This window comes from Mesocricetus auratus, unplaced genomic scaffold (genome assembly GCF_017639785.1).
Source record: "Mesocricetus auratus isolate SY011 unplaced genomic scaffold, BCM_Maur_2.0 Super-Scaffold_100004, whole genome shotgun sequence".
Classification (NCBI taxonomy): domain Eukaryota; kingdom Metazoa; phylum Chordata; class Mammalia; order Rodentia; family Cricetidae; genus Mesocricetus; species Mesocricetus auratus.
Window position 1 is genome coordinate 85185049 of NW_024429189.1, and position 22769 is coordinate 85207817.

The window sequence follows — 22769 nt, forward strand, 5'->3', positions numbered from 1 at the left end:
CAGCAGAGGAAAACCCTGGCTGGCATTGAGAACACTGAAGCAGAGAGGTGTATCTGTGTATGATCAGAATCTGATGTGATATGACCAGGGAAGGGCCTGTGCATGCTCCATGTCACACACACACACACACACACACAAACACACACACACACACACACACACACACACGCACGCACGCACACACGCACGCACAGAGTGCCACTTGCACATAGAAGAGCAAGAGAGCTGTAGTATGTCACTATGCACCAATACATCACTGTCTGCCCCCCACCATGCTATGAGCCCCTCCCTCCAACCCTCCTCAGCTAAACCACACAACTGACTTGATGCAAACTAAAGGAGTCTTTCAACTAACCCCACTTTATGCCAACACCCCAGTCTCATCCTGCTGCCACCTTGGGTTGTTGACCTAGAATTCCTGACCTATAGAGACGACGATCTCGCGGGGCAGAGGTTGCAAGACATTGCTATCACTAGGCACCTACTGATTCTCTGTGTAACTCATAGGAACTGCTTAATGGACTCAACTACAACTTAGCATATAATGTGTAGAAAAACATCTGGACATGGCACCAAGCCCTACTCTCACCACACTCCAGTAAAAATAAACCTTACTGTTCAAATATAGAGTAGTTAAAAGTGCCATGTTTTACAGAAGAGGCAGTTACTTGGCATTAAAAATAGACAAGTGTTGGCTTCCTCAAATAACTGGGCATTAGCAATGTGATTTTCAAATGGAAACGCAGATAGAGTGCGACACTCACACACAGCCGGCCTGACTCAGCTATCTAACGAGCCTCCATAGAAAAGTAGAGTGGGCCTCAGTTAGCGGATCTGCAAAGCAAGAGGCAAGATGGTCCAAGTGACCACGTTCTAAAGAGAAGGACATCTGTGGCGAGCTGGTGGTTTCACAGCAGCGTGACACAGGAAGGCCAGCTGGCCCTCTGCTCTCGGCACAGGGTTAAGCAGGACCCACAACAGCTTTTCCCTAAGGACTTACAGAACTTGGTCAAGAGCTGGAAATCGCCCTGTCTAGTCTCATGCTTTGTTGATTCACACATACATACATAAGACAAGAGATCAACCAGGAAGTCCCTACACACCCAGCACATGACTCCTCACAGGCCACCTTTTAATTAATTTATAAATAGTCTCACTATGTAGCTTTGGCTGGCCTATGTAGATGAGGCTGGCTCCTGCCTCCCAGGTGCTGGGGTTAAGGGCATGCACCACCAAGCTCTTTTCAAGCATACACATGTGCATGTATGGGGGAGGCATGTGTGCAGGCTGGAAGTTGAAGTTGGGGTATCCCCTATTTCTCTCTCTCTATTGATAAATGTTCTTATACATGTCTTTTTTTTTTTTTTTTTTTTTTTTTTTTGGTTTTTCGAGGCAAGGTTTCTCTGTATTGTCTTGGAGGCTGTCCTGGAACTCGCTCGGTTAACCAGGCTGGCCTCGAACTCACAGAGATCCACCTGCCTCTGCCTCCCAAGTGCTGGGATTAAAGGCGTGCGCCACCAACGCCCGGCTCCTTATACATGTCTTTAAAAGGTTTCATTTTCTCTTTGTTTGTATATGTGTGGGAATGTGCACATGAGTGTGGGTACCTGTGTAGCCTAGAGGCATTGGATCCCTCTAGAACTGGAATCATAGGCAGCTGTACCGAGCTCAGGTCCTCTGGAAGAGCAGCAAGCATTCTTAACTACTGAGCCGTCTCTCTAGCCCCTTTAGCTAATTTTTCCAGGCAGGATCTGTCACTTACCCTGGAGCTTGTGAATTCATTGCTGGTGGCTGGCCAGGGAAGCTGCTGGGCTCTTCCTGCTGCTGCCTCTAGGATTAGAGTGTGCCTTTGCTCCCGGTCTTTTGAATGGGTCCTTCAAGATCCACCCTTAGGTACATACCCACTGGTATCCCCTGAGCCCTCTCCCTCCACTTCACCCCTACCTTCATGAGCTGGGGATTGAACCTGAGGCGTCCCGCTTGCTTGGAATGTCCTCTACCATTAAGTGATAGCTCCAGTCCTTTGCTTTTACGCAGGGTCTTGAACTCTCTCTATAGCCCAGGCCAGTCTTGGATTTGTGATCCTCCTGCCTCAGTCTCCCAAACAGTGGGACCACAGGCCTGAGTTACCAAGCCAGGCCTGAGATGCTACCTGGTGCTTGTTACCTGGTAAAAGGAACCCAAGGTTTGGCTTGCCGGGGGATAGGTTGTATGCAGAAAGGCAGGAATTTCCTCTCCCACATAGACTGCCAGTGCTGGGTGCCAGAGGTGGCAGGGCCTGTGGCACATTCCATCACCGTCAATGTCATGGTGGAGGCCAGAGACTGGACCCAAACTCAGGATGACCCCTCCAAAGCTCCTTTGTCCCATGACGCTGGGCTTCTGTGGCGCTGTTACCATGAAGCCAGACTGTTCTTCCCAACTCTGAGAGGCGAAAGGCAGTATGGGAAGAGCCTGATGCCTTAGGGTAACTCGGGGTGTCAGGGAGAAACATGTTAAGAGGGTTTGATGCCCCTCGAGTGTTTTTGCCACATCTTAGAAAAATAAAGAACAGATTTACTTTAAATGGTTTTATTAAAAATTGTACCAGTTGATGAGGGAGAGGATATTTACACATGTATACATGTAAAGAGAAAAAAAAAGCCAAATATTATGTACAGGGTAAAACATAATGGTCCCCATTTCTCTCCTTAAGGCAGAATGCCCAGACCCCAGGGCACTCAAACTGGGGTGAATGAAATGCTACATCTCACTGGGTCCCCCCGTCAGTTCCTGTGGACCAGAGATGGGGTGGACCATGAGACACCTGTGGAAAGAGGGGCAGTGCCAGCCTGTGGAAAGAGGGGCAGTGCAAGCCTGTGGAAAGAGGAGCAGTGCCAGCCTGTGGAAAGAGGGGCAGTGCAAGCCTGTGGAAAGAGGGGCAGTGCAAGCCTGTGGAAAGAGGGGCAGTGCAAGCCTGTGGAAAGAGGGGCAGTGCAAGCCTGTGGAAAGAGGGGCAGTGCAAGCCTGTGGAAAGAGGGGCAGTGCAAGCCTGTGGAAAGAGGGGCAGTGCAAGCCTGGGGCTGCACACCTCCTAGCACCTTGGCCAAGGCGAGGCATATACGGAAGAGCCCAGCTTCGCTCTGCTGTCCTCTTGAGGCTCTGTCTCCCAGGCCTGCAGCTCATAGGAACCCCAGGAAACTGACCGCCCGTGGGTCCACTCTGCCCCACCAGGGTATCAGGCTAAGACAGCCTGTTTCCAAAGGTCCTCATTGTCATTGAGCCAGTTTGCCCCACCAGGAGGACAGAGGCCACAGTACTGATTCCTCAAGTCCTGCAGAGGACTGATGGCTTTGGCCACTCCGCGCACATGTACCAGACTCCCTATCAAGTCCCCCGAAGGGAAAGCTCCTGTCACAGCACTGTTCTCCCTGATGGGACGGCCTGACGGGACGGCCAGTGACTTCACTGCCTAGTTCCTGGAAAGCCTGGGACAGACAGGGGCCCTGGCTAGATTGTCTCAAATACCCACTCCCCGCCATGCTCAGGGCTGGGCTTGGGCTTGTGGCTGGGGCTGCAGGGCTGGCCAGCTGGGCCTCTCTAGGCCCTGGAAACAAGCTCTGCCACATAGCTCTGGACACAGCCCATCCCTTGGGGCCTGAGGGAGGTCACCGGGAGGTGATCTTTTTCCACCTCTGATTGAGCAAGACAAGGCCACTGGGGACAACTGCATAGCACAGCCAGACTTTGAAACAGAGACAGGGCCAGGCAGTGGGCTGCCCCCACCCCCCTGCCCCAGCCTCACTGGGGAGCCAGTAACTGGACTGGGGGACAGTCCTTTTCAGATCTGTTCACCGGCTTCTAGAAATGCCTGTTGGGAATTGTGAACTAGAAGAGCAGTTCGGCCCCTGAATATTGGGCTTCTGCCCCTCTAGGGCATTTCTATACAGTTTTCCCGCCCCTCTCCCACCCCATCCTCAGCACACCACAAAGCCTTCAGCTGGCTACAGGTCATCACACAGGTCAGACTTCCCTCCCTCTAGCCCTGAATCTCCACTCCTCAGAGACAGCTAGGCTCCTGGAGTTGGAGAGAGGCAAAGGGGAGGGGCTGGATGTCCTGGAGCTTGGCTGGGAGACTGTAAAGCCAATTCACCAGGCATAGATCACTGGCCAATTAAAGCAACCAGCCAGGGGGAACCTATGCCTCCTGGGCTGGGCTGCCAGCTACCTCCTAGGGCTGGGGGGGGGGGGGCTGTGTTTTTGTTTATTTATATTTTACAGTCCTGGGGATCCATCCAAGGGTCTTTTGACTGTTAGGTGAGAACTCTATCACAGAGCTCCAACCCCAGCCTGGACTCAGGTTGAAGGAAGATAATAGAGGGTTTCAATTTCACCCTGGCTTGCCCAAGTTAGTGAGTTTGAGCCTGCCTAGGCCCAAAGTGGAGACAGTGCATTCTGACCAGCTTCCACCTGAGCCCAGACTCATTGTTCAGGTCAATCTCTGGGCTCAGTTCTCAGGAAAGACCATGGGGCACCCAGCCTGTGCCTGGCAAGGTCTCCGAAGCGGAGAGCTGTGCCCTAGCACAGATGTAAAGTCTGCTAAAAGGTTTCAAAGATGACAGGTGTACATGGTTCTGTATGGGGGGGGGGGGGGTGCACGTGTACCATAGCACATACCAGAAGCCTTCCCGTCATAGCCTTGATTCAGGAAAGCGGAAGACCACATATGTCCCGTGAACATCTAACCTGCCTGGGAGGCCTACAGGAAGACAGGTCTTCATGATGGTTAGTGTGCACCAGAACCAGACTTCAAATTCATTAATTAGGTCCCTTCTTCTTGCAAACAGGAACCCAGCTTCTTAGCAGACAATGGTATACACCCTGAGAAAATGACTGTGGCCAAGAAGAGGTAACATCTCCAGATCATCTAAGCAGAACACAAAGGCTTACACACGTATCTCAAGGTCCTTCTTGGGACCGTCTCGAGTGCATACAGTACCTTTGTGTAGATTAGGAAAGGCATCCCTAACTCTGAGCAGATCCAGCCCCACATGAGGACATACAGCCTAGAGAGCAGAGCCTCCGTGATCCCTCACATACCCTTGTGAGTAGAAAGCATGCCCAACTGTATACCCAGGAAGGCCAGTTGCTCTTCTACAGGACTGAAGACCCTCCCCCCACAGAAATGAGAGCTATTGGGCTTGTTCAATTTGAGTCTCCTCTGAGCTCCTCCTCCAGATCCCTTGAAGGACCCGAGTCGTCTTTGCTGGGGAAGCCATCTTTCCTCTGGGCTTCATCCTTAGCACCAATGTCTTCCTCACAGACATAAAAATTACGATGTGATTTCCAGGTGTCGGGTTAGGAGTCACCCTGTGACTAAGGTCAGCTGCTTTGAGTCCCCTCCCTGAGTGCTGAGGCAGGGAGAGAAGGAAGACTTCAGAGGCAGCTGAGATTCCTCTGGGTTCAAGAACTCTCCCTTCCAGGTTAGCCGGAAGCTGAAGGAACCAGCTCTGCGGTTCCATGTTCTAAACACTGTCTGTTACTTCAAAAGTCACTTTTCAGCTGACAAAGTCATTGTCCTAGCTTCTTCCTGTATCCCTCTAGGTATGAAAAAGGAATGGGGGTAAGGGGGAGGAGGTACATGTTTGCCAGGAAACCAAGAGGCCTAGGATCCCCTGGGACTGACTCATCAGTGGAATGGCTGCCCCATTCCCACGCCCCCTTCCAACCCACCCCATCTCTGCTGAGGTGGGTGTAGTCCAATCCGGTCCAGTGGTTGGCAGGGTCTTTTGAAAACAGAGCTGACAAAGGCACAGGCTGCTGGGTACAACACGATGGTGACTGGCTCACACACGGTTGACACCTAGGCAGCAAAGGTGGCAGTAGTTTGCACCTTGGGACCAATCAAGGGGTTTCCATGTGGGACCAAGTCACAGTTGAGGCCTATCAAGCTTGACTCCATTTTGAGGCACCTTTGAGAGGTTCTTAGAGTAATCCAACCCTCCCTGAGGTCTTCTGGAGGTGACAGGGTCTGAATAAGAATCCCTGAGCCCATGTGGTGGGCAGCGGCTATGCCAAGTGGGAACCCAGATGTAGGGCTGGCTAGCCAAGGCATTGCTGTTCTTAGCCAGGAAGGCCCTGGCCAAGGTCCTGGTGGGTTAGAGTCGTGTTTCCATCAGGCATGAGGGAAGGCTGACATATTTGGTGATCCTGGGAGTCTAACCTGACCTCCCACTTCTTAACCAGTTCCAGCAGGAAAGCCTCAGTCCACTTCCTGGAGAACATCACCAACTGGTCATCGTCAGAGTCTTAGCAACTCCACAGCAGCCTCTCCTTCAACAGTGTTTGACAAAGGCCCCCATTCCCAGTGCAAGTTCTGAGCAGGAAGGAAGATCCCACGGGGGTATGGTATATATACACAGAGGGAAAAAAATTAAAAATAACAAAACTCGACAAGACAGTGTCTGTCCTCCCAGATGTCCGTCCTGTTCCAGACTGCATTCCTGGTGCTCCATCCAACAAGGGCCGCCCAGCCTCACCAGGGACCCACCCCTTCCCTGTTTTCTTCTCTGTTCAAGGCCAGGTTTTGCAGGAAGAGGAAGACCTGCCACCATGCACGGTCTCGGTTCTGCTGGTGCTGTAACGGAAAGAGACAAGTGTTAGATGCCAGGCACCAGCCTAGACTACAGGCTCCTTACTGGTTCCAAACAAGCTCCCATTGCCAGATCTCAGACTGGCACCGTTGTGTTATCCAGCAAACTGGGGGGACAGGGAACAAAACTCCAAAGACAACTGCAGTTTGGGCATTTAAAAACACTAGGCTGGGCCGTGTAGACTGTGTGTGACAGGAGGGTCAGACTTTCTTCCCAGCTCGCAGGATTTTTCCAGAGTTTAGCCAAGTACTGCTTTTAATCAGATTGGCTCCCGAGCCCCCCCAATCTCAGCTGCATGAACAACAATCTTGCTTGAGCGAGAAAGACAAGAAGTCCCTCCCTCTCCCCCATTCCAAAGGAACACAGAGAACAAGAGAGGGAGGGGGGAGCCTCCATCTGCAAGTGATTTGACACTGTGAAGGTCAAAGGGTTAATCTTCAATTTAAACCACACTGCTGAGGCAGCAAAAATCTGATTTCATCCAGTACAAACACACACACAGACACAGACACACACACACACACACACACACACACACACACACACTTGTGTGAGAGAGCCCGCCCTCTCCCCCTTCAGCATCCCCAGCTCTGGGCTGCCCTTTTTATAGCTGCTTTGACAGTAAGCCATAAATAATCCCTCTTGGAGAGCTTTCCTACTGACTGGAGCCAATTAAACGTTAAGCAAGAACACACTTGAAAACAAACAAAAACAAAGAATGCACACCAGCTCTGGAGGTTATCCCGGGTCCTACTGTCAGGCTGGGAAGCTAGGGGGCAAAGTTCAGAGGTCAGAAGCACAAAGGTTTCTGGCTGGTGTCCTGTCCATACAGGTACCATTTCCCAGAGACCAGCAGAGGCCTGAAGGGGACAGGGGAATGCTGGAAGAGGTCTTTGTTCTCTCCTCGTCTGCCAGGGGAGGAGGACAGACTGGGGCCTCTCGGTGGGGTTCTTAGTGGACAGGGGAATAAAAACCTAGTGTGCAGAGAGGGGTCAGCACAGGCTGGATTTGGATTCCTTCAGTGGCCCAGTCAGCAAGCCAGTTTATGTGAGGTGTTGGGCAGGGGGGTGGGGACTCCCTCAGGCTGCCTCTAACCACAACCATCAGCTCCTACCAGGCGACTCCTACTTACACGGGAGAAGGGTAGAGTAAGTTAGTAAGACAAGCAATGCTGTTAAACCAGGTTTCCTGGACTCCTGGAGCTTTGAAGTTCCATCCAGCCCCAGGTTTCCCCAGGGAACCAAGCAGGCTGTGAGTCCCCTCCCCATGGCCCTCAGCCACAAAGAGAAAGGGTCCATAGTGGAGGGAAGTGTGCCTGCCAGCCCGGTTAAGGGAAACGAGATGTGCCACAGAGAGGCCAGCCTGGCAGAAGGCGCTAGGGAGACTGATGGCTTCCTTGTGTTTTGTAAACAAAGATGAGCAAAAAGAGGAAACTCAGCGGCTTAACAAAGTCTGGTTCCAGTAGAGCAGCCTGAACTTCAGCTGCAAAGCTAGTGACCCGGGCCAGCAGCAGCTGGGAGAACTCCCGCCACCATGCCTCCCCAGCCGCTACCCACAACAGGTGCAAAGGTCATGAGTGGAACAGGAGACCCCGGGAACAGACAGGTCCCTGGAGAGGCCAGTCTGCTGGCATTGCAAATCTTCTCAGGTACCTGTCTGAAAAAGCCAAGTGACAATAACAACAATGATCCTCAACAATAATAGAGACAGGTTGTGGTGGTTCCATACTGAGCACGCTACAGTCCTGCTTCTTAAGGTGTGGTCCCCAGAACAGCAGCCTCAGCAGCACCAGGGAAGCTCACTAGAAATGCTGACCCACTGAATCAGAATGTGAATTTTCAACAAGATCCCCAAAATTCTGAGGCAGTGTAAGATAAAAAGCACTCTTCTGTTTATGTTAAAACCCATCACTTCCCTAAACCCTATGAAATGGATCTGTATTATCATGCCCATGATGAGATAACCAAAGATCTAATCCAGCCATCATATAGCTAGTAAGTGGCAGGGGTTGGCTAAAACCCAGAGCGATGTCCCTACTTACAATCACTGTGCACCAGGAACCTTTCATTGTTCCAGAGAAGATCCACTTAGACCCTCAGATCAGGAATCAGAGGCTAGCTTTAGGCTGGCTCTCTCGCTAATCTGTTTGTGAAAACTCACACTGGTGTTATAGTAGATCTATACCTTCTAAACCCAACTGTGTCACAAGAAAGAGTGTCCAAGCCCCACCCATGCCAACAAGGTCAGAATGTCCAGAAAAGGGACCCAGAAATTAACACACTGAACAAACTCCATGAGTAATAGCTTAAAAACCAGAAGAGGCAGGCAGGCTGGAGGAGGGAGGGACAGAAGGAAGGAAGGAAGGAAAATTTATTGTATACTTAAATAATAATAAAAGCAATACATATTCATTGTAAAACCATCATAAAATGTAAGAAGTTACAGAGGAGAATGTAAAAGCCGCTAGTGATCCTACAGCCTAGAAAAAAACACTTCATAGCTTGTCACCTTCTTCAGTGCCTTTTAACCTCTTTCCATTAAACCGATGTCTTGCCCTGGTGGCCAGAGCAGAGGTAGAGCCTGCCCAGGTGCTCCTGCAGCAGCCAGGCCACAGACAGGCTTTTGGAAACCACTGAGGTACTTTCCAACCCCAAGGAGTTTGAGACCACAATTGCCTTCAGGAGTACAGCACAGTGCCAAGGACTCAGTCCCATCAGCCCTCTCTTGCCATGGTCCAGGACTGCCCAAGCACTACTGGGGTGGCTGACGGCACCCCCAGGGCAAAAGCCAGGAATACTGCACATAAGTCTCTCCTGCACACCCCAAAATAGAAAGCAAGCTCCCACACACCAAGAGGCAAAGAATACCCTGATTACAAGGAATAACAATAAACAAACTATTTCTACAAGTCAAACAAAAGAGACTAATGAGAAAGGAAAGAGAAAGGACTTGAAAGGAAGCCAGAGAGAAACTTCTGAGGAAGGAAATCTGCCTCTACCAAACAGGATGAAGGATACAAAGACACCAAAACCAGGAGAGCACGAGTCCTTCCAAAGGAGAGAGAAGGAAGGGGGAACCAGGAAAGAATCTGGGGGCCTCTGAGTCTCAGGCACCCGGCCCAGCACCCAACATACAATCTATCGTTGAGGACAAGCCCCTGGAACAGGGCCCAGCTCTTCCAGGCGGGGAATGTGTGCCTCAGGCTGGGAGCTCCCAGAAACCACAATGGAGTGACCCAAAGATGAAAGATTGGGAATAGGGAATGAAACACCCCAAAGCCCTCCCACTCATCAAGATTTAAACCCAAAAGAGGAGTGAACAAATAGAAAATGTTCAAGGGGGCTGACTAAATGACTCAGTGGATAAAGGTGTTTGCTGCCAAGCCTGATAGTCTGAGTTCAATCCCTAGAACCCACGGGGCATGACAGCAGGCCTTTAATCCCAGCACTCAGGCGACAGAGACAGGTGGATGGATCTCTGCATGCCTGGTTTACATAGCAAGTTCCAGGCCAGTCAGGGCTGTCTCAAAACAAACAAAAACCTAGAATCCATATAGTGGAAGGAGACACTCCTGTAGGTTTTCTCTTGACCGCCACTACACACATAAGCAAAAGATCAAATGTTTACAAAAGAAACGAAAGCTGAGAGAGTATGAGTAACCCCAGAGCCTGAGCAGGGGTCAATCTCTCCTCCCTGCTATGGTCGGGAAAGGGCTGATAGCATGGAAAGTATTTAAACCCCACCGTGAACAAGGCACTACCACTGAATGTGTGGTCGCTCATCCCACATAGTGGGGAAGCTAGAAGACACACTGTGGATTCCCAACCTGTGCACACGGGGCTGAGGACAGGAGTATCAGACCTGAAAGGTGACACAGCCGTCCATGGCCAAGAATACCTGGTCTGCCCAGGGGAAAAGATATCCCTTATATGATAGATTCAGCCTCTTATCTGGGAGAGGCCAAACAGTAAAGAGAGAAAGAGTGATACAGTTAGATTACACAAATCAAACTGTTTGGTCCCATGGGGCCTCTGCATCAAGCACAAGGCGTGCCCCTGGCCCTCCCTGGATAAAATCTCCACTCGCCTCTCCCCGTTCGGATTCAATTCCTGCCCTCTGGGAGCTTCATGTGTCACCAGTGTTCAGGAGCCCCTGCAGAGCTAAGCCACCCAGAGGGTCAGAAGAGGGTTCCATAGACCTAACACTTGAAAAGCACATTGACCAAACAGACAAAGTGTTTTCATATCTCTTCAGTGGGTCACAGGACAGGCAGATATTACCAACCTTCTTTTACAGATGGGGAAGCAAGGTCTCCAAAGAATCACCTCAGGAAAGTTTGATGAGTTACTCAAACCCCTGACTTCTCAATCTCAAACTATTCTTTTAACAAAGGGAGGGAGGGAGGGAGGGAGGGAGGGAGGGAGGGAGGGAGGGAGGGAGGGAGGGAGGGAGGGAGGGAGGGAGGGAGCGAACGAAAAGGCCTGGAAAGGTTAAGAGCACTTAATTCTTGCAGAAACCATGAGTTCAATTCCCAGCACCTACATGGTGGCTCATAACTAGCTCTAGGGGATCTGATGCTCTCTTCCGGCCTCTGAGGGCAGCAGGCATGCATGTATGTGGTGTATAGACACATGCAGGCAAAATGTCTACACCAGCTGATACAAGAAAGCCATTTCTTTATTTACACTGCTAGGGATCAAACACAGTACCTGGGGCATGTTAGGCAAGTACTCTGGCTCTGAGTTGCCTCCCAGGTCTTACAAAACTTTTCTTTACTTAATAAATGCAGTGTCTGGGCTGAAGAGATGGCTTAGGAGATTAAGAAGAGCACTGGCTACTCTTCCAGAGGACCTGGGATTAATTCCCAGCACCCACATGGCAGCTGACACTTGTTTGTAACTCCAGCTCCAGGGGATCTGACACCCTCACACAGACATACATCTAGGCAAAACATCAAGCCAGGTGTTGGTGGCGCACGCCTTTAATTCCAGCACTTGGGAGGCAGAGGCAGGTGGATCTCTGTGAGTTCGAGGCCAGCCTGGTCTACAGAGCAAGTTCCAGGACAGCCTCCAAAACAATACAGAGAAACTCTGTCTCGAAAACCCAAAAAACATCTAGTCAAAACATCAATGAATATGGTGGGCATGGTGGTGTAGACCTTTGATCTCTGCATTTAGAGCCAGCCTAGTCTACAGAGCTAGTTCCAGGACAACCAGGGCTACACAGGGAAGGGCTACACAGAGAAGGCCAGCCTGGTCTTCAGTTAGTTCCAGGACAACCAGAGCTTCATGGGGAAACCCTGTCTTGGAAAGAAACTGCAGTGTTTGCTCACATTATGCAAATAGTATTACCTGTGCAAAGAGAACCATCACTGAACTGTTCCCCGGTCTGCTTAAAGACATTGTTTCCAGATCATTAACTGTTGAGAAAAGATGATGTGGAGCAGAAAACAAGAGCCCTTTCAGAGGCAGAGCTAACTGGAGATCAAACAGAACTAAGGACTGGCTGACATTAGGACCTTGGGCCATGTCTTGAAACCACCCTCATTTACTTCACCATGCAGAACTGCACGGTCTACGTCACAGAAGGATCTGCACACTGCCCCTTCACATTCTCCTGTCACACTGTAAAACTAGCCAGGCCAAGGATGAAGGAAAGAGCCTGTGGCTGAGCGCAGGGACAATGATATGGCAACCTTAGGAAAATTCCACTCTGCACAAGTTGGGAAGGTGTTTTGCTAAAGCTGCTGAGGTTCGTTCTCTGGAACCCAGAGAGCTACGAGAGACACAAAGGCGGTTCAGAATAATCCTGTTCTCGTTTATTTTACAGTCTACTGAGGAAGAAATCAAGAGAACAGAGTGAAGTGTTAGGGTCAGACTGGTCAGGGTGGTGGACGACAGCGCCATTCTATCCTTGCCCTCTGACATGCGTGTGCCAAGAAGCTGGGACGGTGAGGTGGAAAGATGGCGGTTTTAGGAGCGCGGTCACTTACAGAGTGACTCAGGCGGTGCTTTGATTTTAGGGGCCTGTGTGTTATAAAATAGGAACAGTGGGGCTGGAAGTCGGTCCTGCTGATTAAATGAGAAACCATGCATTCGTCCTCGGGCCTGGTGGCAGCACTGAGCAGCTTGCACACATCTGCCTCTGTCCCCCAGCACCAGCTCCTGCCCAAACTCAGGCCGTCCTGGGGAGGGGCCAGTCTTCCTATTTTGAGATGGCTCACAGTAGCCAGAGGCAGTTGGGCTCAGGTTTCAAGGCTTTCAAGCTAACTTGGGGTCTGACACCCAGAGGGTCATCTAGGGATCCAGTGAGGCCCTGCCCAGACACCCCATGATTAGCAACATAGCAAAATGGAAAAGGAAAGAAATACTTGCCAAGGACTTTCTCAACACAGGCATCAGTACTAACAGGATGTCAGTGCTGCCAAAGCAAAGCCTACACTTCTCCAAGGGAGAAAGGGCAGCCTAGAACAGCCACTTCTTGGCTGGGGGTGTCAGGGTTTCCTCTGACACAACTGGAAGTCACTGGATCTGGCCACTGGGGGTCAAGTGGCTAGGCAAGAGACAGAGCCGTGGAACACTACCCATGTCCCTACCTCCATAGCCTGGAGGTAGAAACTACGGACACCCTTACCTAGCTCCCTTGGGGTGTCTCAGTTTTCATCTATCTCAGACCAGCTCCATGACATAAGTCCTGAAGAGCACAGCAGAGAAGTGTCTCAGCCGATGAGGAGGGAGGGAGGAGGGAGGAGGCCAGAGGAGCAGGCCAGCAGGTTGTGAGACTACACAGCTATGGAGACTGAACCCCCAGGCTCATTGGAGCTTTTGCAGCTGGCTCTTCTTTTCCTGTATGGGGTGAGTCTGCTGGGCAGGACAAGGCAGAGTGGGCAAGGATAAGGTTTGGAACCCTCCTCTCAGCACACAGGCAGGCTGTTCTTGCTTTGGTCATGGAATGTGCCCTCTTGACTTGCAAACCAGGCATTTTTCTTCATTCTTCTTTGTGCTTTCTCCAATCCTGTCTTCCCACCACCTCCCCCACCCTGAAAACACACCAAGGCTAGCTCCCATCCCCATGGCCTGTCTCGATGGGCAGAGAGGGATGAACTGCCCGGAACTAGAAGGCCTTCTCTTGGAAGAAAGAACAGTCAGGTGCAAAGTGTGTGGGGAACTCGGCCTCCAGTCTGCCACGCTGATGACTCAGAAGCTAAATATAGCGAGTGATATAAACAGAGCCAGCCACAGAGCAAACACAGGGCCCCCAAGCCCCAGCACAGACTCTCACGAACACTGAGCTTCCAGCGACCCCTCCCCCAGCCCCATTCTTCCCCTAGCTGTCTGGCATAGACCTCCTATTCCTGGGACAGAAGATGGCTTCCTAGGGACACTTTTCACTCTAGGACAAATCTCTGGGGCCCCTGCACAGTGCTGTTCTTTCTGGAGCCTGAGTGACCTCATTAGCCATGGTCTCTGCTCCAGAAAACCACTCACCAACGTGGAGAGCATCCTAAGGCTCAGAAGGCAATCAGGGACTCCCAGAACAAAGGATCTAAGATGTGAAGCAGAGAAGCTGCTAGGTGATGAACCATGCAAACACCAGTCTGGGTACAACTTCCAAAAGAGCTGCCCAAGAATTATAAAGTCAGGTCCAAGCAAAATCCAGGCACATACCAGGCAAGCTTCCCACCACTGAGCTATGTCCTTGTTCCCTTTTTGAGTCAGGGTCTTACCAAGTTGCCCTGGTGGTCCTTGAACTTGTGATCCTCCTGCCTTGCTCCAGCCTTGCTAACATGCTAGCCTGTGTTCAACTCTCCAAGCTATCATAGTTTCTTGTTTTTGTTTTTTTGCAGCCCTGAACATGAAAGCCAGGGCCTCCAGGATGCTAGACAAGACTTTAATACTCACCTGAGCTCAAGCCAATGCCAATAGTGCTTTTATTACAATTCCCAAAGGCCTTTCACAGCAGCCCTGCAAGGTTAACCTTGGAACCTGAGGTCTGGACCAGTAAAATGATTTGCTCACAAACACAGCATGTGTAAATGACAGAAAGGGAATTCTCCTCAGACCTGCCTGCAAATCTACCATCTGTCCTTTGATATTACAAATGAAGATGGCTTCTTTAGAGGTCATTTTCTAAAATATCGAATTACTATCTAGGGAATTTCTAAATCTGATTTTTTTTCTGAATGGAGCCACTCCTGGGCCAAGTAAGAGAAAGAAAATTCCAATATAAATAACGCTAACCCTCTTGTTCACTTACTCGAGAGCCTACAGTAGCTACTTTTTTTTTTTTGAGCTTCTCAACACTGTCTAGAAATATTCCTTCGGGAAGGAAACTAGGTACTGACTGTCCCTAGGCCCACACTGGCTGGAGGATCCATTCACAGAAAACACAGAGAAACAGAGGCTCTGACCTGAGCAGGGCAGCTGTGAGTTTGTCAAGAACTTAATCTGATCTCCCCCACCTCTGCAGAGAAACTGGAGGGGCCACCCTCTTAGAACCCAACTCCAAGGACATCCCTGTTGGCCAGGTATTAAAGATCCCTCTGCTGCCTGCCAGTCAAAACAGAACAGAACGCGTGCCTCCCTCTGACCCAGCAGAAACAGGTGGAATACATGGGGAAGTTTGAAAACGCTTCCCCTTAAACTAGACACCGTGGTGCATGCCTGTAATCCCAGAACTCAGGGAGACTGAAGCCAGTTATACAGCAAGACCCTGCCTCACCTACTCAAAACCAAAAGGAGGGCAGGGAGGGAAGGGAAGGAGGGGGGAGGAGGGAGGGGAGAGGGAGGGAAAAGAAGGACAGAGGGGAGGGGGGAGGGAAAGAGGAGGAGGGTGGGGAAGGAGGGGGGAGGGAGGGAAGGGAAGGAGGAGTGAGGGAGAGGGAGGGAAGGGAAGCAGTGGGGAGGAAGGGACCTTTTACCTCCACTCACCTCCAACTTTCTCACTGCTTTAGAAACCCGACGGCTTCTGCCTGCAGACTCATTGCCCATGAATCCAGAGAAGTCACTCTGAACCAGCCCCTTGGGGAACCAGGTTGGTCTTCCACCTCTCCCCACTCCTCAGGGAATGTGGTAAGATAGCAAATCGCTTAGAGGTAGGTATAAGGAATGTGGCCAACATGAATTGACACCTGCTACCCCTGGGCCTCGACAGAGAAACCCAATCTGCCAGCACACCATCCTACATCTCTGTCACGCCCCACATCTCCCTGTGCAGGAGAACAGGAAGAGAAATGACCACAGCAACAACAGCTGAGGAACTGGAGGGAGAACTCAGTTGACTGGATACTTGCCTAGCATCCAGGAAGGCCTGGGCTTGGTCACCAGCACCATATAAATCAAGCACAGTGGTATAAATCTGCCATCTCAGTACATAAGAGGTGGATCACAAGTTAAAAGCCATCTTCAGTTATGTAGTGAGTCACGGCCAGCCTGGGCTGAGGCTCTACATCATCACTGAAGTCTATTACAGGGACTAAAGGGCAACTAACACTCTCATGCAATTCTCCTTCCAACCTCTAAGGGGCGCTCTAGATGAGATGCTAGCACCTCATCCAGAGCTGACCTGTGCCCTCAAAGAAGCAAGCCTAAACTGGGAGAAAGGTCTGTTGTGGAATAGAATATTAGTTTATGTAAAGATGTGTGACATAATAATTGTTTAACTATATGAAGAAATGCTTTATCTGTTAGTGTAAAGATGTATTGCTGTTTCACCTTGCCTGCCTGAGGTACCTGGTTGGTCTAATAAAAAGTTGGACAGCCAATAGCTAGGCAGAGGAGACAGGAAAGCAGGATGGACAGTATGTACATGAGGTAAGCCAGCCTTGGGGCAGCACATGAATTAATATAAATATTTAAGTTTAAGTTTTGAAAAGCCAGCTAGAAACAAGCCTAAAGCTAAGGCCAGGCATTCATAATTAATAATAAGTCTCCATGTCATGATTTGGGGCTGGCAGTCCAAGAAAGCCTGCTACAGGAGACTTCAGGATAGGGTCTCCTCCTGAACCTAGCTAGGTCCAGCAGTGAGTAGGCCTCTAGTCTAGTGTCCAGTATGTCAGGGCTCACTAATGGACAGCGGACTATCACAGGAAACAGCTGCTAAGAGAGGCTCTGAAGGAAGGAAGAAGGTCTTCCAGACGTGTTCTAGATGAGGCTAGACACTACAGTCACTGTGTCTTCCCACCTTCACAAGAGGCTGAAGGTAAGACTCAGAGGGCGTCCATCCGTACATGGACTGCAGGGGACTCACTAAGCCAAGTCTGTACAATATAATCAGAGAGGGAACAGAGACTGTGGCTGGGCCACAGCAATTAGCCAGGCTGCCTTATAACCTAAGCTCAGGGCCACCCTCTTTCCAAATCACTTAAGGGCTGGGGAAAACCCAAACCTCCAACTCCCTGACACAGATGAATACCAATAACACCCTGTGGCCTGTTCTCAGAAAACTCAAGGTCAATTCCTCCACCCACTGGCTGGCAAGGGTTTGTTCCCAAGTCAAAGCTATAACTACCAGTAACTGTTCTGGTCATCTGAAGTTTCCCAGGTTGAGCCCAGCCCTGATAGTTATTCGATCCTGTGATTTACACACACACACACACACACACACACACACACACACACACACACACACACACACACACACAGCTAGGATAGGAACACAGTCCTATAGGTAGAGGTTGTGTTCATTTCCCTGTGTTGTGGCTTTGCCAGGTAGTATCTGTACCAGCAAGGATCCAGCTTCAGGCTCCTCCCCTGCCTTGGCAGCCATCCAAAAAGCCAGCCAGTCTGGGAAGGGTTAAGCACCTGGGGGCCCAGCGCAGGCGGTGGCTAGGGCTGTCGAGCAAGACAGCCTCCCATCCATGGCACAACGGGCTCCAGCACGAGCCTGCCAGCCGCCGCCTTTGTTGATGGACTCTGCCACATGCTCGGCTGACACGCGATGCTCCGCCCCGGCGGGGCTGGTGCCAGGCTGCCGGCCAAGCACCAGGCAGAGCGCCCCGCCGCCGGTCGCAGGTCTGGAGACACTCCGAGGTACAATCTCCAGAGTCCTGGGCCCGGGTTCCCAGACACAGACAGTGAGGAGTGGCTCCCCAGCTGGAAAGTGTCGGGTTTCAACCGGTTCTACCACTTTCCCCCACTCAGGCCCCATCTCAGGACTGATTACCGGTTTCCCACTGTTCCTCCGCCAGGCACACCCCCAACTGCTCAGTTTCACTTCGGCAGTCTACAAGAGACAAGCCCCCAACTTGGGTCCGGGGAGTTTGTCCAACCAGGAAGCCATCCCATTGGCGGGAAGGGATCCCAGTATCTCCCACCTCTTGTGAAGCTAAGTAGGCAGCTGGAGCTCTCAAGGACAAGACTAACTCATCTAACTGTGCCTACCCGGTCCATCATAACGACAGTAGGCAAGACCAAAACTCTGAAACATATCCTGAGGCCTGGCAACTCCTGGGTACCGACAAGAGGACAAAAGGCAGGCCCTGGCTTCCCTGCCCCCACCCCACCTCCAGCCCTCATGCCTACTTGTTGTATGTGCAGCCGATGGAACTGGTCAGCAATACACTGAAGCTTTCTGGCGATCTGTACCTCTGCTCGATGTTGCCACTGTCCTTCAGGGGGCTGCTCCCCGAGGGGCAAGCCTGCGGGGAAACTGGCAGGGAGAGGAAGCCTGTAGCCAGCATTGCCTGCAAAGATAGAGGGAGGGGTCCACATGTCAACATTTTCTACCCCCCCCCATCTTCTCCACGTCAATCCTTTCTGGTCTCGACCTGGAGTAAATCTTAGGATAGAAGGAAGAGGAAGCAGTCTGCCTGCCTTTACCAGGGCATTCTGACAATCTTGCAGAGCTGCCCAAGAATATGAAAGTTGGCACAAGGGCTGAGAGTGTAGCTTAGAAGTAGCAGAATATTTAGCACACGAGAGATGAGGTTCAATCACACACACACACACACACACACACACACACCCTGGAAAAACAGAGAAGAATACAGACCCTGCCTTCTCTCCACTCTCAGCACCATGGCATAGCACAGAGTGCTAATGTGTATGATGAACACACCGATCTTCTGTCATTTATCAAGCTATACTTGACCTCAATGTATTACTCTGAAACTCTTCTCTGGGAAAACTCTCGAGAGTTCCCGGGTTGAGCAAAGGACACAGAGAAAAGCAAAACAAACAAAAAACCCAAAAGTGTCTTCGTTTTTCTAGTACAGTTAAGGAAAGCTGGGCTCAGCATTCAAAGATCAGAGCAGCAGCAGAAAAGCAAGTGAGAAAACTCCTGAAGCCCACAGAGCAGCCAAGTCGGCTCACCGAGTGCTGGCACCAGAATGGCCGCTGGGGGCGCCTGCCACCTCCTGCCTCCTCCCTCTTCCAGCCCGAAGCAGGCCTCCTCCAGCTTCTTAGACTCCCGCCAAGAACTGCTTTTCCAGAAGTGCCCTATGGGCAGTTCCCTCTGAGATTAAGCGCAGCGGCTTCTCAGTCGGCTCCCGCAGACACAGCAGGATGACCTCTGAGCCTTTACCCTCCCTCCACAGGCCAGTGTGCTAAAAGAAGAAAACAGACCAAGTGTCTACTCCTGCCCTTTTGCCAGAGGAGGGCATATTTCCCATAAAACAAACCATTTAAGCCCACAAATGAAGGGGTCTTGTCTGATTTAGCCTTGGAAACAGCCCCTCTGCTGGCACGGAGCCCAGGCAGGCCCAACCTCTTTTCTCCAGTTCCCCTTCCAAGCACAGAAAGTCCCAAATGACAACTCAAAGCCACCTTCTGTCTTCAGGAACCTTCCGTGTAAGAGCTGGCTGGGCTTTTTCTTGAGTGTCAACAGTGACACACAATTTAGCATTCCCTTCCACTTCGGGAAAGGCAAATCAGCAGCCCGGCCCAAAAGGCAGAGCCGCGGAGGAGCCGCGGGATGTGAAGGAGATCTCTTGCATGGACCCAAGGAAGAAGCAGAAAGAATAAAGCCATCTGGCCTTTGGGGGCCCAAGCACGGGTGAAGAGGGTTGAAAGTTGATGAACTGATCGATAGCCCTGGCCGTTGTTCAGTTTGGGGAAGGAAATAGTACCGAGCAGGTTTGGGAAGGGAAAGTCCCCTCATTTCCCCCAATCTCTAAGGCTAAGAGCACTCACCGTAAAAGAGTCTCTGGGGTTCCTCTGTCACCCCACAAGGCAGCATAACACCCTGGCTTGGGGAGGCTGGGCTGAGGGTCTGGGTGGCCTTGTCTTCCTGGCTTATGGGCCGGAGCCCAGGACCACAGCAGTGAGTGAGAGGGAAGAGCTGAAGCCGGCTGAGGGGACAATCCAGCTGGCTCTGGGCAAACGGGTCAGCAGAGAGCAAGCTCCCAGGTTGTGTCCCTGGCTCCCCATCCTCTGACTGGAACACATCATCTTCCAGCTCCTCCACACACTGAGGTGGCTCCATCTCTCCTGTCAGAGAACAATGGAGGCATCTGGGATGCTGTCCCACTGAGGCCAGACCACGGATTCTCCTCTCCCTCCTTCCTTTCCCATTCTTCTCACTTGAGGGAACCAAGCCAGCTTCTGATGATACACAACTCTGGTAATTAAACACTGCCAAGGGTGACATTCACCTGGAAAGTGTGGACCACCCCAACGGTCAGGTCCCTCCATCCCTCCTCCCTGCACCCACGAGAGCCACCTTTCCCCACCCTCTCTGGCCTAGGCTGGTCACAAAGCTTAACACTGAGGGTTGTAAGCAAGTGGTAGGATCGGGTGCTACCACAGGGTACCTGGGAAAATAATAAGCAAGACTAACCTCTGTAAGTCACACACACACACACACACACACACACACACACACACACACACACACACACACACACCCTGAGGAGGAATCTCCAAGCTCTCCCTTAGGTCTGAGCTGAACTCCAGGCTCAGCAGCAAAAACAAAAGCCAGCAATTGTAGAGCAGCCAGGTTCCCTCCTAACCTGCTAAGCCCCGCCCCTCGGCACATCTCCACCCCCCCCTCCTTGCACAACACAACAAACAGGCTCTGTGGTATGGTGAGAGTGTCCTGGAACAGGGGACCTAAGTTAGTCACTCCAGCTGCCTGGCTCAGCTCTCTTCCACTGGAGCAGAGCTGTCTGCCCACCACAGGTTAATCTTGAGGGTTGAATCAGTCTCTAGCAAAGTGTCCTGCTAATTCTACCCTCTAATCTCTATGACTTCAAATTTTCATCCACACAGCCTCCCTCTCCTACCAGAGCTGACCCTGAGATAGGTGCAATGTGCCTCACAGAAGGAAGTGAAATTCAGTCCTCTTGCTGTGTTCTCTCACTGCCTACACCGTGGGGGCTGTGTCTTAGTGTTAAGTTCCTCTCGCTCCACCTGACGGCTCGTGAAATTCTGCACTTGGAGTCACCCAGCAGTTTGAGCTTCCAAGCATGCCCCGGGGGGGGGGGGCAACCAGAAGCATCAGCAAGCACCTGAATGGTCAAGGCAATGCAAAAACAAATTTGGTAATCTTCAGACTCTTCTGACTCCCTAGGGTCTTGCCTTTGAAAGACAAGTCAAATGGTTTGTGGGTTTTTAAAGAAATCTTTCAAAAGAAAAGCTTTGTCTTTAAAAAAATCTCAGTTAATTCAGAAACCTTCCTTTCCCAAATGTGAACTCAATGAGTTTCTTGCCTCAACCTCACATCCCTGAGCTACTTGTGGTCTTGTCTCTGACTCTTCCCTGGAGATTGATACCATGCCTGCTAGGATGGCAAAGCAGGTATCTTTGGATATTGTTCCAATTGGTAAGGGGGAACTCCAGCTTGTCAGCAACAGAAAAATCAAGTTCCCAGATAAAAGGAACAAGGGCTGTCACCTAGGAGGGGTTCTGTCCTTCAACCCCTTCTCTGCAGGCTGGCAATCCCAACCAAAGTAGGGATCCTCCAGAGCCAATCACAAGTAGGAGTCATTGTCTTGGTGTTTCTTTTGATGCCTATCACTCCCCTCCCCCTCCCAGCAAAGCCCCAAAGTTCAACCCTTGCCTAGACTGGACAGTGGGGGAGGTGCAGCCAGAGGGTGTGACTCTGAAAACGCGGAGACCCCCCTCCCGCTCTGCACAAGAACTGCAGGTGGTTCTCCGGTTGGTGTGAGCCTCCGCCTCCGAGGGTTCTGGGCAAATACAAACGTAAAATGGGGAAAAAGTAGAGACCTTCAGCTTCCCTGAGCTAAAGTGATAATGTCCAGACTGGTAGGAAGAGGGCACTTCCTGAGAGCACAGCCAGAGAATGCTTTATTCCCAGCAAACGGATTAAAGTCCGCTGGAGCCATCCCAGAGCCTCAGAGCTCCAACCGGGATGCTCAATTAAAACTCCTCCTCTTCTGGGGAGATGGAACTAGCCAGACACCTTGAACCTCGATAGTGGCTAAGATCTCAAAACACACGCGCGCGCGCACACACCAGCGCACACACACCTGGGTGACTCCAGGACAGAGTCTCAGCCTCCGAGTCGTGATGCCAGGGCTCTGCGCCAGGGTCCAGGGTGACGAGCACTCGGGGGGCTTGGAGCCCACACTCGATTGGGAAGGAGGGGGCAAACTCCAGCTGTTAAGAAGAGGACCCTTCAGACTTCGCAGAGAGGCAAAAAGCACCACAACTCACGGCCCCACCCCAGAGTCAGACCCGGAGGTCAGAACGTTCCGAGCGCTTGGCAATGCACCCCAGGGTCACTTGCCCACCTACTCTCAACTCCAAGTTCCAAATGTTTCCCGAAAGCCCCGCATGGAACAGCACGCCAAAATTTGTGCTTTGCACCCCGTTCCCACATCCCAGCACCCCAACTCCTCATGGTCACCCCAGATGTCCGCAATCCAAACCCTTCCCGGGCCCCCACGCGCCGCGCGACTCCGCTCCCCACTTCCCGGAGGAGGCACGATCCAACTCCGCCTGGCCCCCGGCCGCCCGGGAGCTCACCGGGCTGCGGCAGGAGGCGGTGGCGCGAGCTGGGGCACTGGCTGCTGCGGGCGCGAGCTGGCGCGGGAGGAGGCCACGGCGCACCGCGCGGTATTGTTTCCAAAATACGCCCGCTCCGGGCATCCCGCAAACAGCTGATGAGGCCCCGCCCCTCCGCGTCACTCCAACCATTGACCAATGACAAGTGGAGCTCCAAGTCTCAGGCTGGGCA

General features: G+C 51.5%; 1 protein-coding gene across 2 annotated transcripts; it reads right to left on the minus strand.

Annotated features, from left to right (window-relative positions):
• Positions 1-2555: 2555 nt before the first annotated feature.
• Positions 2556-22682, minus strand: Bmf (Bcl2 modifying factor). Of its 2 annotated transcripts, XM_005064747.4 has the most exons (5): positions 22559-22682; positions 22060-22189; positions 19763-20059; positions 18155-18315; positions 2556-6616 (listed from the first exon to the last, which is right to left on the minus strand). In XM_005064747.4, the coding sequence occupies exons 1-5, from the start codon at positions 22679-22681 to the stop codon at positions 6515-6517; spliced, it is 813 nt and encodes a 270-aa protein (XP_005064804.1). In that variant the 5' UTR covers position 22682; the 3' UTR covers positions 2556-6514. The 2 variants fall into 2 exon arrangements, with proteins under 2 accessions (XP_005064804.1, XP_012977623.1); XM_013122169.3 differs by lacking the exons at positions 22060-22189; positions 22559-22682 and adding an exon at positions 20476-20552.
• Positions 22683-22769: the final 87 nt, after the last annotated feature.

Coding starts and splice junctions, on each gene's coding strand:
- Bmf (XM_005064747.4), bottom strand. CDS start 22,681: ATGCCCGGAGCGGGCGTATTTTGGAAACAATACCGCGCGGTGCGCCGT. Junction 20,060..22,059: donor TCTGTCCTGGAGTCACCCAG/GTGTGTGTGCGC, acceptor GTTCTCTGACAG/GAGAGATGGAGCCACCTCAG. Junction 18,316..19,762: donor ACCCCAGAGACTCTTTTACG/GTGAGTGCTCTT, acceptor CTATCTTTGCAG/GCAATGCTGGCTACAGGCTT.